General features: G+C 35.8%; 1 protein-coding gene across 1 annotated transcript in view; it reads left to right on the top strand.

The window, feature by feature from the left end:
* The first annotated feature begins 272 nt into the window (after positions 1 to 272).
* LOC132133109 (nuclear receptor ROR-alpha A) overlaps positions 273 to 19,548 on the top strand; it is a 282,503-nt gene continuing 263,227 nt past the window's right edge. Inside the window, exon 1 of the mRNA XM_059545830.1 lies at positions 273 to 576. Coding sequence (XP_059401813.1) covers positions 423 to 576 — 154 coding nt within the window. The 5' untranslated portion in view covers positions 273 to 422. The remainder of the gene's footprint in view (positions 577 to 19,548) is intronic.

Raw genomic sequence — 19,548 nt, 5'->3', positions numbered from 1 at the left:
TGTTGTCATGGCTCATAAACCACATATAGGTGCAGGGATTTTAAAAACAAATAACATAGGATCCTGTTGTGAATGTTTAATTTGAGCAGTTCGTACCTTTATGTGTTTTAAAACGGAAAATGTGCGGCTGTGTCATTAGAAGACGGGCGAAGACATGAAAGTGCCTGTGTTAATAGGTCTCACACACACATCCATTCATCGGCTATTGACAGCGTGTCCCTGTTGAGCGGCTGCACTGGAGCTTCTCTCTAGCGCTGCCAGTGGACAATCAAACCCACACACCCACCTCTGTCTGCACTCGCCTGTTCAACATTTCTTACTTCTGCTAGAAAAATACATTGCTACAGCAAACCTCTGAGCTCTGAATCGCATCGCGGCGCATCGTGATACACCAGCAGCAATAGCTCCAAAAGAAGCACAACATGGAGTCCTCTCCAGAACCAGCGAGCGACCCGGGCAACGGCGTCTCAGAGCCGGTTACCCCGGTCAGGGAAACCCTGGTAAACCTGGAGACCCTCCGCAAAGCTGAGCACCAAGCCCCGGTGCGCCGGCAGAGCTGCTCCAGCACCAACAGAGGTGAGAGACAGTGATTCTTTGGGATCGATACGACATTGATTCTCCGTAGTGTTGATGAGCAAAACTTCAAAGTGAATTCATTTCAACTTAAATGGCGCGCGCGGCGCGTCAAAACCATTCCAGTGCGTTTGGTTCACTAGAAAAGCGCGCGGTGAATAAGAATAGACGGCATTTATGAAATATAAAGGAATTGAGATGATTTCAAAGCTGATGTGCTCGGATAACCGAATGATCCTGCCTTTGTTTAATGAATGTATGTCAGCACTGACACTGAAGACTGAAAAATAAACAGATGCGTTATATAAAAAAAATCTAAATTTGACAATGTTAAAAGTCATTTTTTGATAATAAAAATGGTGCGAAATTATAAATATGCGCTACATAGGGAGAGATCATTATGTTATAATGTGTATTAGCTACACAAGTCGAACTTATGGGGACTGTATTTTTAAAATGAGACTCATGACGCGACTAGTGTTTTTATTTTAATAGATGCATTTTTTTAAGTTTTATATTTTAATTTCATTCATTAGTCGTCAGCATTCCTCTGCACGTGTTTGGATGCTAGCTGGACGTATTTAAATAGTAATTTCGCTTATATAAAATATATTTAAATGCATTTGGACTTACCACATTTCTATAATCTCATTATAATTGAGATATTTCTAAATATGAGTGTTGTACAGTATAGACAGTAGTTTATTTTTAGCCACTCCCCCCTCGGTTGCTCCGTTCAACTCATCCAAGTTCAGTGCAAAATGTATCTGCGATTATACAGACATAAAGTGAACAAGTAACACGACACTGTAGAAAGTAACGGTGAATGTCTGTTCAGGTTGTTGTGTGTCGCTCAGAAGGGTATATTTAGAGGCTGATACGGTGAAGTGGAATGTAAGCTGGTTATGTAACAAGTTTTGCCATAAACAGCAGGGAAAATCATTCGATATCTGTAATGTTAAGAGTGTGTTTTGTATGATTACACTGCGGCGAATGTGTGTGAAACTGTTGATAATAACGTCTTCTTTTTTATTGCTTTATTAAGATTTTAGATAAAATCGGGACTCGAGTTCACTCGCTTTCTAAACGAAAATAGCCTATAACCGCTGCACTGTAAGGTCAGTTGCGCGCTTGTTTAGTTATTGAATTAGGCTATACATTTTTTATATTTATCGCCAATCAAAGAATAAAGAGAAATGACGTTGAAAAGCGAAAATGAATTTTACGAATCTATGATAAATCTCTCGTGCTCTCTCTAGCCGTTGTTTCACTTTTCTTGCTTGGTACTTTCCCAGCACTGTGCAGTTATGTAATAGCAGTCAGAGGCAGGTATGGGGAGGCTCTGTCCGGATGGGAGCTAAGCAAGTCTATGCCATTGTTTTTTTTTTTTTTTTAAGAAGGTAATTGACTTTGAGACACTCCTAACCTGCTGACCTATATTCACCCCCACCCTTTACAGCAGGGCTAAAGTGCATCTGGAAGGGAAAGGCAAAAGAAAGAACGCCTTAGTCCTGTTATGTAACCCTTGTGTGAATGGGCGATGAGAAACAAAGTGTTCAGTGGGACTGTTCTCCTCGGCTGTGTTAGAAATCCACTTTGCTTTCGCAAGACTTGTGTAACAAACACACCATGACCTGTGCGGTCAGGCCGTTTAAAATGGTGGGCTTTGATTTATGACTAAAATAACTAAAGTAAGAGACATCATGGTTCTATGGCATAATGATACACAGTCATACCTTAAATATGAATCTTGAAGCTTTAATGCTAGTTGTAATAGAAGCAATATAAAGATTTCTGATTTATCAAGGACACACAGTCTCATCCTATTGGAAGTTGTAGTCCTTGTTTTGCAACGTTTAAGCAACTTTCTTAAAAAAAAACCTTCGGAACTCATGTTTTGAGGTATGACAGTCAGATTCACGTTATTGAAGGAATGATATTCAAGCGATGTTAACCAGACACCTTAACTGAATTACAAATAAGGTGCAATAAACAAAATCCACCATAAAATCAAACCCATAAAATGCTAAAGGACAGTATACCAAACAACTAGTGATAAAGATGGAAGTTGCCTATTAGAGTGGAAAAAATGGAGAAATTAATTAATAATAATATATACTTGTATATAATGATACTTTATAAAAGAAATGTTAAAAATTTTCTACATATAAAGGTCGAAACTTTTCTTTTTATCTTTTCTTAACACATTTTGCTGTTTTGTTTTTCAGCAGGATAGGGCTGCATGATAATGACAAATCCAAATAAAAAAAATAAAAATACATGCAATCTCAAATATTAATTTTACATACTAGAATTGGCATCGAAATACTTATGTTGTGCAGGACAATGTAAGAACTGATATTGAATTAATTTATTTATTTTTTTATTTATTTTAAATTTATTAATTTATTTATATTTAATTTATTGAATTAAACTAGTGCAAAAAACACATCATAGATACGTGATGCAACATGCATGTAAATGCATCGCTGTGTTAGCTGTTGTGATTTTGATGCTGAATATTTTTCAGTTTAATTGTGCAGCCCTAATAGATACTGTAAGAGAGAGACAGCAAATGTTGCAATAATGACGTTTCATTTTTAAATGCTTGTTGATTTATTGTTATAGCTTATGGTATCTTTGGCTTATATAATTTTTTTTTTTTTTAAGACTAAGTAAAAATCAATGCCACACTCAAGAATGTGTTTTAGCAGCTGTGACTGTTAATCATATTTTGGATGCTTAAACACTTAAATTTGTGGTTTAGTCAGATCTCATAGTTACGCACAGTAGGACACCACATGCGAAACTGCTTTATTATTATTATTAACCACAAGCAGTTTGTGGTTTTGCTCGTGGTGTGTCAGTGAGTTTATTAAGCTTTGGCTGCATTGGCTGTGATTGTAGGTGTCGCAGGCAAACTCAGCAGAAGAATGAATTAACCACTTTCAGTCGATCTGTGAAACGAAGCAAACCGCATTGGCATTGCTTTGATCTCAAGTCAAAAGGGAATATAACTGAGGATCTTAGAAGAGTTAGGATGATCGGCTAAATTTATGAACAAAATGATAGGAATTTTGTTTCTTTGAATTGAAATTTGTCTTTTATGCACTTAAGTGGAGTGAGTTAAGTTCAAACCAACTTTATATATATATTTGAGGAAAGACGACCTTAAACCACACTTTTAGGTCTGATTCCTATTTTCTGGCACTTTTTTCACTGTGAAAATTAATGTTTATGTAACATATGTTGTTTGACATAAATCTCATCCAATAGATTGATTTTTATAGAAATATTACATGCATATTCAAGTTCAAACCAAATAACTTTTTTTATTTTTATTATTGAAATGTATAATACATTGAGAAAAGACAACTTTAAACTGCACTTGGATTTCAGGTCACATTCATATTTTTGGGGATCTTTTTGACTGTGAAATTTAATGTACGTGTAATAAAGGGGTCTTTTGACCTGGATGTCATCCAGTGGACTCATTTTTACAAATATAACATGCGTGTTGAAAGTTATGGAAAGAAAATCTCAGGAAAGATGTTAGTCCTCACTTTGGATTTTGCCTGCACTATAGTATAACCATTACTGTTTAAGTGGTGTATTAGCATTTTTAAAAATTGTTATGTATCATGTTATATATTCTTATTTTAGATATCTTATTTTAGATATTTTATTGCACACATCTAAAATTATTTAACAAAACAAAAAACAAATAAAGTAAACGATCAACCATTTTTTTTTCAAACATCTGAAGTATTCTCTAAATTACAGTATAGTGCGTTGTTCAGATGGTACACTTAGCTTTGTCCAAAGAAACCAATGACTGGATGTGAAGACATTTAGTAAGGAACACATTTTCCCACACATGGCCTTTGACTTTGACCCTGTTTTTGCCTGCTATATTATTTTAACCTGTGCTTGTTCAGAAGAACTCAGAGCAGATCAAACTTCACATTTGACCTTCTAGGAATCAAAAGGCAAAGCTGAAGAGTGTTGACACTTGATGTCTTGTTTAAAGGAGGTTCTTGAAGGATAACAGAGGGTCAGACAAGGTCAGGCAAACACACAAATGCTTAAATCATTTACAGAATGTGTTATTACTACATTTGGCTTCCTCCTTTGCTCAAGGAGGGAGGTTGAAAACAGTATTAATGCTCTGTTTTTGGCTATGGAGGTTCAGGCTTGTAGCTTTTTTAGGGTTTTTGATCTTGTCTTTTGCTTTTTTTTACTTACAATGTGTATAATCTTACACACAAGTGAAAAAAGTGTTGAGTAAGATTTGATTGTATTAATTGGGTTGGTGTCAGTTGTGCGAAACAAAAAATATCTACCCCCAAAATAACAACTGTCATCATGTACTCACCCTTATGTCAATCAAAAGTGTTTTTGAAGAATCTTTCTTAAGCTATTTTCTTTATAATGAGAGTTTAGTGACTCATCATCATCAAAAGTAAATATAGTAATATTATAATTTTCGCCAGTGTTTATGTATTTATTTAGACTATTAACGTCATTATTCCAGTAAGAGTCACCTTGAAGAAATATGGGAATAACAAAACCTCAGAAAAACAATTTCTACAACGATAAAACAAATTTTGTTTCATTTTTGAAAACATTGTTGCTTAATATTTTTATTGAAACCTTGATAATAGCTTTTTTTTATTTAACAGAATATATTTGAAATCTTTTTTAATATTATTTATAACATTGCATTATTATAAAAAAGTCTTTGCTGTCACTTGCTGAGTAAAACTATTTTTTTATTTGATTTCTTATGTTATGCTTACTTGCCCTAAACTTTTGAAAGGTAGTGTATCACAGTTTGCACAAAATATTTTAAGCAGCACAACTGTTTTCAACACTTGTAATACTAAGAACTGTTTCTTGAGCAGCAAATCAATATATTAGAATGATTTCTGAAGATCATGTGACTCTGAATACTGTAGTAATGATGCTGAAAATTCAGCTTTGCGTCACTGAAATAATTTTTATTTTTTTTAATCAAATACACCTTGGTGAGCAAGAGATTTCTTTCAGAAATATTAAAGGGGTCATGAACTGCCTTTTTATTATTTTGTACTATTCTCTTAGGTCCACTTATAATGCTATCTAGATTTTAACATCAGAAGACATCATAATTTAGAAGTAATAGGCTGTTTTCTGTCCTGTTTTGACCTCCTCATCAGAACGCTCTGTTTGAATAGTCGTGGCGGATTGTACCGTACACTCGGAAATAAACGCCCACTGCTATGATTGACTAACAGTTGTGTATGTTTGACAGCTACATCCTTCATAGATGATTGCTGGAATTTAGGTTAAAAATGCATAAATACTCAGTACACATCAAACAATCTGTAATAACAGACGAAGCAACAGTGATCACATAATAAAAACAGTTATGTCGGATCCAATATAGTTGCACAGCAATGACAGCACCGTCTATTAGTTTCAGTCTTTCTGAAAATCCTGCATTGAATTGTGCCTTGTTTATAAACAAATCCATGGTGAAATGAAGTAAATAAAAGACCAAGTTCTTACTGACGCGGTCTGAAACCACTCTTTCCTAATGCTAGGATCTGAAGGAAGGCAATGCAAAGACTGTGTACTTTCACAATTTGGCACTGAACAGCATCTTGTTGTCTTCGGAGCATCTTTAGCATTTGGTTTCTGTGTAGACCTGTGTTTGCCTTGCTATTTATACTACATGTGTGAAACGGTGGGCGGGGCTAAACAGACAGTGCTGTAGAAGCAGGCGTTGATATTCTTCTGTGGAGGCGGGGTTCAGCCACACTATTACATCATAAAGTGGAAGAAGGTTTTGAGTTCTGAATCTTCCAGGATGTTTTTATAGTACAATGACCTCTTATATGTCAAAAGATCAAGGAAATTTAGATTTCTCAGTTCATGACCTCTTTAAAAAAAGACTTAAGTCCAAACTTCTGACTGGCAGTGCAAGTAATGACAAAGAGTTCATCTTTTTTAAGACTTTGGAAGAAAACTTCTTTGATTGTTCAGGTTGGAGTAACTCAGAACAAAGCTCTGCTTTCCAAACTTTTGCCTCTTGCGCACCTCCACAGTTACACGTGTGCACAGGAATCAGAGGGTTTGCATCAATCAAGTTGAGTAGATTTGCAGTGTCATGAGCTAGACTAGTTTTAATGGGTTCCTTCCAGTTAACTCTCAGGCACGGCTGGTGTTTGTTTAGACTTGTATTTGTTGGCGTTGCTGATGCACATGTGTGGAGCAGCGCCTTAACTTAATTTCTCCTTTATTGGAAGACAGCGGAATGACTGTGGGGTCTGCCATCTGTGAAGGACTAGCCTATAATTACTTATTAGTTGGCATGGCAGACAACAATATTTTGCTTGCTCCCAGCCTCGGTGTGAGAGTGTGATGGTGAAATCTGTCACCTGGTGGTGTGCTGATTGACTCTTTTCAGCAGGGGGGATATTTTAGCGACTGAATGAGCCAAACTGAACGCTTTTATTCAAACCCTGCAATTAGCCTAATAGATATTGTGCAGTTTAACGTCACAGTGCCCAATGTGCTCCAGCTCAACCTGTACACTAACACATTCAACATTATCCCACCCTGACTTGAGTTTAAAGAATCGGTTCACCCAAAAATGTTGTTCCAATTTCGAGGGACCTCTTTCTTTCTTTATTTGAATTTAAGTAAGTTATATACTTATTTACATATTTATTTAATAAATACAGCCAAATATGTTTATGTGGAAACATTTAGAAAGCAACATATTTAGAAAATTAAATACCTAAATTATTATTGTTAAAATAAAAATAATAATAATAACAATAAATATGTCAATTAATATTACATATTAATTATTTGTAATAAATATGATAAAAAAATGCTACTATAATACAGTCTGAAGGTCTGGCTACTCAAGACTAAGCGCAAGCTCACTAGAGCAGATACATTTCATCGCTGATAAGTCTCGGCCACACGACACTAAACAGCGCTATGAGATCCAGTGTGAAGCACCTGGATTCAGTGAAGAACTCAAATGACTCACTGGGATGGTACACATTTGTACCTAATTAATTCCTAATGCGTTCACCTTCCGCATCTAAAGACACGTGGAAAACGCCAGCCTTGCCACTTTCTCATTCTTTCAACATGCTCTGAGCTTGCGCTCCTGTGGCGTCTGCTGTTGCTTAGCAACCATGACCTGTGCTCTCCATGACGACGTGAAAGTTTCAGCATATGATAAATGAATTTCCAGCACTGACAATCGCTTGCAGTAGCTCTGCAACTAAATAAATGTAAAAATTGGGATTACTGTACAGCTCAGTTGATCAGTTGTTCCTCTGTCTTGGCTATGCTTTCAAAGGTGTTACGAAAAAGTACGAAAGGAAAAAGCTTATTGGTTGGTTCTTTTCACATGATCTGCAGTGCATTTGGGGCATTCTGAATTTTTTTTATGTTTTCATCTCATTGAGGCGTAGATGTGCTGGGAAAAACAACTATTTTGAGTGCGCTTGCCGCACTTCTACACTTGAAATAACGAACTTGAGCGCACAAGAGAAGCAACATATGAATGGCCCCTGAAGGTGCATTTTGGCCCCTTAGAGATACACATTAGTACCTAAAGTGTACCTTAGTTTTTATAAACTTTTTCTGTTGCACAGGTTTTGAACTACATGAGGGTAAATTAACATTGACAGGATTTTGACTTTTGGATGAACTGTAACAAGTTTTCTTATTTCAGTCTGGATACAGATGCAATTACATGCTGCTTTTAATGGAGCACACACCTCTTAATGGTAGTCTGGCTCTGCCAGTTGTTTTTGTTGGCTGGTCAGCAGCATGCTGCTGAAAACCCCAGCATGGTACGTGCTCCAGTCACCGGGCCCAGTCTGTGGACTTTTAATGCTGCAGCCAGCGCTGTTTTACTGCAAGGGTTGTGGGCAGGAGCAGCAGTTTATGTTTACCCAGCAATGACAGGAGACGAATGGGCCTCTAAACAAGGTTTCTCTACCAAGAAACTCTCCTGAAGCCCAGAGCTGATGTACAGCTTTATCTGACAGCCATGCTTCCAGGAGCTGCTGACATTCTCAAATACCAGGGATGAGGATTTCCCTCCGCTTCAACAGTCTCCTAGAGGAACTCAGCCTTTTGTGCTCATTTGGAAGCAGTTGCATCCACTAATCTTGATCTGAAGTAAGGAAAAGGGCCATTGTGTTACCAAGTGTTGGTTCACTTGAAAATTGTCATTTTTCATCATTTAATCAGTTAGTCTTTACAAACACACACCAGTTTCTTTATATTTTTATTTAATAATGTACTGGTCACAGTTTTTCATGCTGTTATGATGAATGGGTACAGGAACATTCAAGCTTCAAAAGGATGCTTCCAAAAATGGCCCAGAGAGGAAGGAGTAAACCTGTGATAAAAGATAATTTTTTTTTTTAACATGTTTATGTAAAAAAAAAAATATATATATATTATTTTTACTAAATATATTTATTTTAAAAGTAACTAGAATTGAAAGATTTTTTTTTAATTAAACAAAGTTAAATAGTATTTTGTTGTAAAATATATTTCAACAACTTTTGTTTTATTTACAACTTTATTTGATATATTTGAATATACATATATTTTTTAAGTGTCATTTCTCATTAACACAATGAAAAAACAACAACTGTATTGTCAGATACAGATTATTTATTAAAAATCTTACATTTTTATCATCATGATTTATTGTACTGCCTTTAATTCACACACAGAACACAAAAATACTGTATTATAGCAATGAGAAGATGAACTTTGACAATATTGGTAATATAAATCTTACATTTTTGCATGACAGTAATTTTTTTGTTTTTAGTAATGAGAAGTTAGTGGCAAATTTTCTGTGATTGTGATAATAATAAAAAGCTAAATTCTTAAAGTTCTTAAATTAGGACTCATGCAAATATATAATTTGTAAGTCGCTTTGGATAAAAGCATCTGCTTTATTAGATTTTTGTATATATGGACCAGACATTTCTTGATTTATAAGAGCCATCCAAAAATTGTTGACTTGTCTCAAATCAGCTGAAAACTTAAAATTGGTTCAGCAAAGCTGTGTTGTGTTGTGATGCCAGGCGAAAGCCAGGCCAACATCCTGGAGTGAAAAACCCAAAATGAGGATCGCTGTCTGGCAGCCTTCCTCCTGACATAATGATGCCTCCCTCCCCTTCTTTTTTGGATCATCAGAGGTATGATGTATCACACCATGCTATGGTTTAAGACGGGTGTTGGTACGATATGTTTGTTCAAAGGTTAAACTGTGTTATTTAACGTATTTCGTGTGTGATCTACCGTAAACAATCAGTTAACTATCCAAAGCGCCTTTCCTCCAAAGAGATGTCAAATCCTCTCCAAGTGCTCTACTGGTTTAAGAAACTGATCACTGATGCTGTTTATATTAGATAAACAAGGCATAACAACACGTTGAAGCTGGGAACAACCAATATCTCTTGGAAGTCCTAAAACCGGTCTCGGTGTTTTCACATGAAATTATTGCTGTGCGACACAACTCAAAGTCCACTAGAATCTGACTATTCAGACATTATAAAACCACATTTGGAGATATCATTAGACTTTCAGTTGTAGCGTCATGTAAAAAAATCTAGTTTTTTTCCATCTTTATTCCTCATGTGCACTTCAGTGACACTTTATTTAAGCTCAAGTGCAGGCATTGGGATTTGAAATGAAAGAAAAACTAATTAGTGTAAATTGTTCATAAAACCAAATATCTGTATCACATTGATTGCTATGTAAGACAGGTTTATGAATAGTTTTACTTCATGCAAAAATTTTGGTGGGGTTTTGCTAATTGAATGTGACAATTTATGTAATAATGGTTTTATCACAATTTATTTACAATTTTATGAATGTTTTAGTTGTTGAATTGATTGTTGTTGAATCAACTGAATTGATTACAGAAGTGCTTTAACGAGTAGTTACCCATTGAATTGATTTCTAACAATTTACATAAGAATGGTTTTACAAATAATTTTAAGATAAATGTATTGAGAATTATGTGGGAGTAGGTTTTTCGAATAGTTTTAGTTGACTGATTGACCGTTTAATTGATTGTGATTATTTGCGTAAGTTTAAGTATGTTTTTACTTGTTGAACTGGTTAACAATTCCAGTTCAGTTTCACAAATGATTTCAGTTATTGAAATGTGATTTTACATCAAATATTTCATGAATGTTTGTACTCATTGATTTGGAAAAAAATTACGCAAGAATAGTTTTTTAAGCATTATATAGTTTTTTTTTTATTTGTTCAATTGACTAGCAATTTCATATAAATAATTTCACAAATGATTTCAGTGGTTGAATTGTGATTTACATAAAAATGGTTTCATGAACATTTGTAGTGATTTGGAAAAAATACGTATAGTATGAAACTAATATGAATAGTTTTTGTTGAATTCATTGCCAATTTACAATTGGTTTTACATTTTAGTTGGAATAATTGAACCGATTGGGACTGAATTTTTTTTTATTGATTTATACTGAATTCATTCAGTATGAAAACATACAAACAAAACAGTTTTAGGAATGATTTATTTATTTAATTATTTTTTCATTTATTACTGTTTTATTGCTCAACGTATATCAATGACAACATCAGAATAGCAAATTTTAAATTATGCCATAAAGAACCGTAATACTTTGTGTTAAACCAAGCATGCACTGTGATTTTTGATTTCCCTGTCAATCTGCTGTAGCAAAACCTTGAAGTTTTGTATGCAACAACATTAATTTCAGTTCTCATGCTTTCCAAGAAACTAGGTCTTGAAAAGTTGAAAAGTTTGCAGATGGCGCGAGACACATTTTGGCAAGTGTTTCAAAGAACTACTACCCAAGGTAGCTTAAATCTTACCATTTTAAACTGCCTTTGAAGTTTACTAGTAGTAAGAAGTGTCCCACATCTCCTATATTGATAGTTCATGGATAATTAATGTTGTGGCGTCCAAATTAGAAAAAGTTTACCCTCTTTGAACTAAAAGTTTTGCTCTGGTTGGAGAGCTTATTTTGGAGTTAAAGTCACCAGTGGCCAAACTGGGGCTGGCAAATCTGTCCTCCGCTTGTGACAAGAACCAGATTTTGATGCAACATCTCCAGCGGCAGGGGACATCTCAGATCTACGTCCCATTTACAGAAGTTAATTTCTGAGATAGACAGTTTAAATAGTAATGAATTAATGTCCTCCAGATGCATTATGGGAAGCCTTTAAAGAGGTCTAAATTTACTGTTGTGGGGCGGGGCTGTGACCTAACTAGGCCTGTGGTGTAGTGGGGACGTGAAGCCGAGGTGAAGGACCCTCTCCTTTGGGGTCTCGTAAGGGACGACCAAGGTCGACAGGATTCCTCAGCGGGATTTACATAGGCCCAAATAACTCATGATAACGAATGCAAAGTCCTGCAGTCTGTTTTTAAAATGTCAAATTGGTGCAAAACCATTAGCTTTAAAGCATCCAGAAGAAGAAATATGTTCACTCTAACTCTAGAGTATGCTTTGAGTTTGTATTGGATTGTGACAATTGCTTGCAGTTGCGAAAGAGCAAAGTCTAGCATCTAGCATTTCCTATACTTTTTTTTTTCTTCTCATGTGGGACATTTAATTCAATGTCTTGTTCTTTTCCTGCGTTTTTCACTTTGGCTGCATCTGTTGATGGATAATGTTAACAAATTACCAAACAGCTAATAATGCGTTGATCTTTTCCGTGTTGAATATCCTGCTTTGTGGATATATGTCAGAAATATTCACACTGCGGAAGAAAGATGGGTTGAGGACTGACTTTACCACATTGAAAAAATGTAAAATACAACACAAAGAATGATTTCTGAAATGTAGGCTACTTGTTTTTAAGTAATAATAATAATAATAATAATAAAAATGATTCTAAAATAATATATTAAAACTAGACCTGATTTTATAGATCATTGAATTTTTTTTCTTGATTTATTTTTTGTTTGTAAACTCTATATGTACCCTGCAAATTTTTTGGACTTCAATTATAAAAAATATTGAACGTCATTTATTTATTTATTTATTTAAATGTTATGTTTTATATTAATATGTTCATTGTATATTTTATCTTTAAAATCAGAAAGACTGCCAAACCAGATACTGGTTGTAATTGTAAAAAAAAAAAAAAAAAAAACTAATTCCAGTAAATATTATTAAAAAATTGTGAATCTAGTAAATATTTATAATGAATAATTATCAGTTATTGGTATAAAATCAACCAAAAATGTTCCCATTTTATTCATCATCCTAGTAAAACCTTTAAGATATTAAGGCCGTGTATAATAGCTTATGCAGTGTTATTTCTCTAGTAAATGTTCCTTTTTTTCTTTTCTTTTTTACCAATAACTTTAAAGAACTTGGGCTGAAATGTAAAAAATAAGAGGCACATGTAATTGAAAGGAATATAGTTTTTATCATGTGGTAGCAACATTTAGAGGTTTAGGGCTTCCAAGTTGCACTCGGTCGAAAATGCTTTGTTTCCAATGTGTCTTGCTTTTTTTGTAATGGACACAGAAGTTGTGTAATGTCTGCTTTTCAGCTTAAAGTGTTCCCTCACAAGATGTGTTTACCATGCTCATAAAAGCAAGTAAAGAGGAGGGACATGCTAAAGTAGGCCAATTTCCTGAACTAGGCCTGACATTTTCTGTGCATGTATCTGTCGTTAATTCCAAGTCAATGAAGTCACGACGTCTGGCTTGTAATTCACGTGTGTGTGTGTGTGTGTGTGTGCATCTTGCTTTTTTTCCATATTATCTCTGTCTCATGAATTACACAAACACCTATTCTTCACTCACTCATATCAAATAGAATTTTAAGTCCTTACAGCCCCAGATGTGTTTCATGCATGTAATATTCATTTATTCAGCTTATAATTGATTTTGACTTGTTTTAACATGGTTCAGATGACTAAGTTAAGTGACTAAGACTAAGTATCCTTCCCCTGTTAAAAAAATGTCGGGTCCCCTAACAAATAAAAATCGGGCTGATCAAAAAGATAAGCCGGGTTTGAATTAGTGTCACTCAATGTACTTGATTATTCATATATGATTAAGAAGCAGCGCCTAATCCAGTAAATAAAGTTAAAAAGAGACCAAGATTCTGTCCCTTCAGGTGCGGCATGCTCTTAATCAAATTATCCTCACATCCGGGCATGTCGTATTCTTCTAACACCCCCGGTGACTTCTCAATGCAGATTATAATCAGCTCCTATTTTCAGTCTTTGATTAAAATCGTGCAGGCTTGGACAGACTCGATTCTTCCTGTGACGATTCAGCCAGCTAATTATTAATATCAGAGAAGCACTCTATAGTTTTTTTTTTTTTGTTCACCAATTACAGTGAACCAGTGGACCAGAGTGGTTAAACAATGCCCATAACTATTAATCATGTTGAGTCACATTGGATGTGAATCCATTAGTTCATTTTTATTTAAATGTCTTACAGTGGTTGGGAGGGGACCAGGTTTCGCCGAGGACTTGGTTTGTCCTTCTTGACCTTCAACTTAACTCTCTCAGGCTAAGATTTCACCATTTATTCTACCATTATCCATTTAGGTACTTATTAAATTATGTTAAATTAAGTCATGTGCACTTCTGTTCATTTATCAGTTTAAATTGAATAATTAAGGGTTGTCATGATGCCAAAACTCAGTCGGAGATACCAAAAAATTCTTGATACCATCACCATTAATTTTTTTAGATATTAAAGTTGAGTTTAAAATTTAGGCATGCATATATATTTGTGTATTTTTTTTAATTCTGTAACATTGATTTCAGTATATTTCATTTTAACAGTTAGTCATTATAAGCCATAGAATGAATAAAATCTAATTTAGAGAAAAACAAAGGAATTGTCTATTTATGCTCATCCCATAATGTTTGTAATAGACACAGATCAATACTTTCCCCCCATAGTTACCTTGTGATCTTGATTTTAAGTAATTAAATGATTCAGTACTTTGTACAACAGTACTGTATAAAGACTGGCTTTATTTATTCATTCTTTCATTTCAAGTATTAATTTTAGTATTAAAATAACTATTTTTCACGTTTAATTAAAATTTACACTGACAGTTCAACATTGGATATTATTTTTATTACCAGGACCTATTATCGAAATTCTTACTAGAAAAACAAAAACTGAAGAATGTTTAATGGTCCCTTTTGAATTATAGTGTTTTTTTTCCCCCATATTGGAAGTCGATGGCTACCAGCAACTGTTTGGCTACCCACATTCTTAAAAAATATCTTCTTTTGTGTTTAACAGAAGAAAGAAACAGGTTTTGAACGGCATGAGGGTGAGTTAATGATGACAGCGTTTGCGTTTTTGGGTGAACTTTAAGTGTGTCATTCACTTCATGAGGTAACAAATTATCTAACAGCCAAGCAAAAGGCAGTTGCTTAGTCTCTGAAGTTCTAAACACTATCATTTTACCCATACTTTTATTCGGGATCTGAATAATTATGACTTACAGAGTCCGCGAGCGAGTAAAGTTGGAAACTTTGGATTGTTAACTTGTGACCCAGTCTTTTCTCATGTGATGTCATAAACAGAAGATGAGATTTCTCTTTTACGTAATGAATAGTTAATCTCAGCTTGTGGATGGTTGGAATTGATGGAGCAGTGATGGAAAACGACATTTCCATTGGACTCTGGCAGTGATGGAGAACAGGACTCTCCCGCTTTCATGTTTGCTGCACCAATCACATCCCTCCATCTTCAGGCCAAAGTTTATCAGCCTTATCGATCAGTGTTTTACCACTTTATTTTCCTAATGAGGTGCCTGGGATGCAATAATTAACCCCATGTCAGGTTATTAAAAGCCTATTTTTATGTGACAGACAGAAATAGACATACAGAAGTTGGAAGATGGAAGCCATCAGTTAATGTTCAAGGATTTTAAAATGTGAAATTAATCCGTTCCGACACCCTATTATAATTCCTGTATTAATTTCAGTTTAAAAGATTAAAGTTTTTGCCACATCGCTGGCAGATGTATAACAATTAATTGCATTTTAACGAAGAAAAAGTTGGAGCACAATGGTGCCACCGTGTTTGAGGAAATTCGCTAACGCTTCTTCTGAAACTCCTCTGTGGGATGGCAAAGGTTGTGTTACATTGATCTGAATGCAAATTTGACTAATCTTGATATGCATCTACTCAAACAGCAAGGTACTTTCTGGATTTGTTTATCAAATCATCTGTTTTGCCATTTTAGGAGCACAAGCCATTGTGATTTCCGTAAATGAATACGTCATCTAAAAAAATCTGTCATTATTCAGTTTCAGTTTTTTTTCCTTGATTGGAGCACATAGAAATAATTTCTTCAAATAGATCTCTTCTGTACAATGTGATGTTTCATGGCCTCTCAAGTTCCATAAATGGCAAAAAAATCTCTATGAAAGTAATTTATACAACTGTACTTTTTTCAAGACTTCAGAAGTCATAAAATAACTGATATAAACTGACTTACTGTATATTTACGTAATTATTAACTTATAATAGTCACCTTTCAAAATATGGCACAATATTGGACTTGATGTCCAAAATTGTATTGGTTCTAACGGTCATGAAAAAGTAGCAGCATGTGGGACCATTTCTTTTTGCTGGGGGGTGAACTTTTCCTTTTTAAATGTTTAATTTGCAAATTGGCTTCGAAAATCAGCCTAATGTAATTTAGGGAATGATTGTAACCCATGATGTGTGTGAAAATACTGATATGGAGTAGTGGGATGTTTTTTCACTCTCAAGTAGTTTAATGGCCCACTGCTTTGGCACTGATGGAATAAGCTGAATGTTGAATGTATGTTTTATTTTTCACATTGTACGGCTGAAATTACACCTTTGGTCTGCAGATACACTTTAGGTAATGGGTAGAGTTGAAATTATTATGTGCCAGGCTATTTATTAGACACATCTGTGATTTGTATCAGTGGGAGTCTATTTGCTGAGTGCTGCTATGCGATTTCTTTCCCTGTGACAGTGATTGACCCTTCGCTGTGGCATTGATACCATACATGGCAGATTGCTGTTAAAACACGCCAAGGTGAATGACTTCATTTCTTTGGTTTTAATTGATATCAAGAATTCTCATTTTATTTCAGTTTGCATTTAGGGGGTTGTCCAGTGGAGGTTTGTTAATTGCTAGTTGGACTAGAACCTTTTGGACTTCTCTCTTACCTGGCTGGAAGCCACTATGTCTTCTCAAAAGAGCCACTTCATCTCTGTCAGGGCCAGGTGGAAATTTGCTACACTGTTCTAATTGGACAAAGTGCCTTTCAAACTCCCAGCAATCATTCACAGGTCGGATTAACGGAGCCAGCGAGGTGTCAACATAGGTTCCCCGCTCACTTTCGCCCTCCTTGTGGCCTGAGGCCTAATGTTCACTACCGCGTGCTCTATCACTCAGCGCAGAAGAAAAAAACTAATAAAAAGAACACCTCGGTGAACAAAAACACATCACACAGTTGTTTCCATGATACTTCAGTCTGTCAAGATGACTGAATTACTTGTCGTTCACTCAGTACCCCTGCCTTCAATAAAGCTAATGAGTCATGAATGCAGCATGTAAATGTGCCAAGCATGACTAGCGTCTTGTCATGCAAAATAGCAGATTATCCAGTTTTCTGTGGCACACATATTTTAAATAGTTTCTTATAACACTAATTTAGATTTTTATAACCAAATTGTTATGTTTGAGGTTTGTGAGGAGCATATTGATGCATAAGATTATGTAAGTTGATTACAAGTAAGTCAACCATAGATCCGAACTGTGAGCCAATAACACACGTACAGAAATCAGGATGGTGAACGATACATGTGGAAAAACTGAAAACATCAATTAGCTCATTTGTGCTCTCTTCTCTGTTGAAACGTCCTTTGAAATGGATAGAATAAGATGGCACATTTACACTGTCCTTATAACATGAGCTCTACTAATTTGTTCTGCAGAGATTGCGCAGGCAGGAAACCAATGATGGGTGTAACAAAGAACTGACAAATAAGTACTGTCAGAGTACAAAAGCTGGCAGCTGGGACGCGATGCTTAAGTACGTACTTGAGGGTGGTGATTTGATCCCACGTGGGAGAGCGAGTGGACAGGGGGAGATTGATGGTGGTGTCCTAAAACAGACATATAACACCTGATTGAGCCCTAAAGGCATCAGGCCTAGCACAGAGCCCTGTTGTACACACTTGCTTATAGGTGAGCAGCAACACCACCCACCCCAAAATGCTTCATGCAAATTCATGGGACACATTAAAGGATTATTCCCAGGAAGGTTGTGCCAACATAGCCCAAAGCATTTCACATCTCCTGATCTGAGCATGAGCTGCACCTGGGAGAAAAACAACATACACAGTCAGGCAGTCATTTGTAGTAGCAGCAAAGTGTATTAGCTGTAACTTGCCATCACAATTCCAGTGTATTGAGAAAGGCATCGATATGCAGTTGCTAAGGTGTTTTAAGTGTTTTTTTTTAGCTTGTTTCTATGCGGTTGCCTAGGGTGTAGTGTTGTCACGGTACCGATACCAGTGAAAATCCACGGTTCTCGGTACCAATTTCAGTAACAAAGCAAAACACAAAAATATGCTAAAAAAAAACACACACTTTTTATCACTAAATATAAAACCAATGCCATTCTTTATACTAATTTGTAAAAAGTGTTCATCCCAAACTCTCTGTAATACCGTAATTCCTCAGATAAATGCCGGGGCCTTTATTTACCTGAACTGCAGAAGGTAACAGGCTTTTATTTGAAGCAGGCTTTTATTAGAGGCTGGCCTTTATTTCTAATTCATTCTGTTTGATAAGTTATTGTTTTAAATAACACGTTTTAAATTAAAAGCGAGAGCGTTCCAGTGGGCAGAGTTCATAACATTAGCACAGAATCAGTTCAGACTCAATCACCAAAAGAATCAGTTCGGTTCTCACTCGCTCTTTGTCAGTCTGCTTCACGCTGAATCACGCATGCGCAGTATCATCAGCTCCTCAGTTCTCGAATTGGACGCGTCTGACAGAAACGGTTCTCGGTTCAGTGTACTGGTGATCCGAAAGCCGATGCAACCGGTTCTTGACTCGAGAATGAGAAACGCTCTGGCAGTGGGCGTACTTTCGTTATCTGGCTCTGCTGCACAAATTTTCCTCGGCCTTTATTTAAGACCAGCCTTTATTTTTCCGTTTTGACCACGCCTCCGGCCACTATAAGAGGCCCGGCGTTTATTTGACTGCCGGTTTTTATTTGAGGAATTACGGTATTATCATACCTTGGTTGCTCTTTTAGTGTAACCCCACTGTTTATTGTAACCCCATATGATTTCTGCACATTTCAACAGGGAATGTGATTTGAGGTTTTATGGGTTGGACAAATTTTTAACCCTATGTATTGAACAATACTCTGTTCTACCTTAAATACAGTACCTCAGGTAAGAGAGATGCAGTGTTATACCACATTTACAGGGAAATTTGACATATATTACAAAACAAAATATTCCAATTGAATAGGTTTGATGCACATGGTGGCGGACTTGGTATGTGAAGTATTCATCTGTTTGAAGTAACTCGCCAAAACATTTTTCTTTCTCTGTTATTTCTTCCTTTCATTGAAAACCACAGCTGCTTTGTTGAAACATCTGAGCAGGCCAGCGGCCAGAGAAATGTGGAAATAGCTCCGTGTTGAAACCAATGTGATCAGTGTGTGTGTGCACCTGAGGCATTGCTCTGGTTATCTCATAGCGGTGCAATCTTCATTCTTTGTCGACACACCAGCCTGACCTCCCTAAAGGATCCGCTGTTGCTCTTCCTGAGCCTCCGCTGAACACTCTTGGAAAGGTTTCTTGAAAACCACTCTATTGTCTTTTTACCACAAAAAGCTTGTTATTCCACTGTACATAAGCGTGAGAATATTTCTTTG

Source organism: Carassius carassius, chromosome 50 (genome assembly GCF_963082965.1).
Source record: "Carassius carassius chromosome 50, fCarCar2.1, whole genome shotgun sequence".
Taxonomy (NCBI): domain Eukaryota; kingdom Metazoa; phylum Chordata; class Actinopteri; order Cypriniformes; family Cyprinidae; genus Carassius; species Carassius carassius.
The sequence above is the reverse complement of the archived record's forward strand: the minus strand, read 5'-3'. Positions and strand labels throughout refer to the sequence as shown.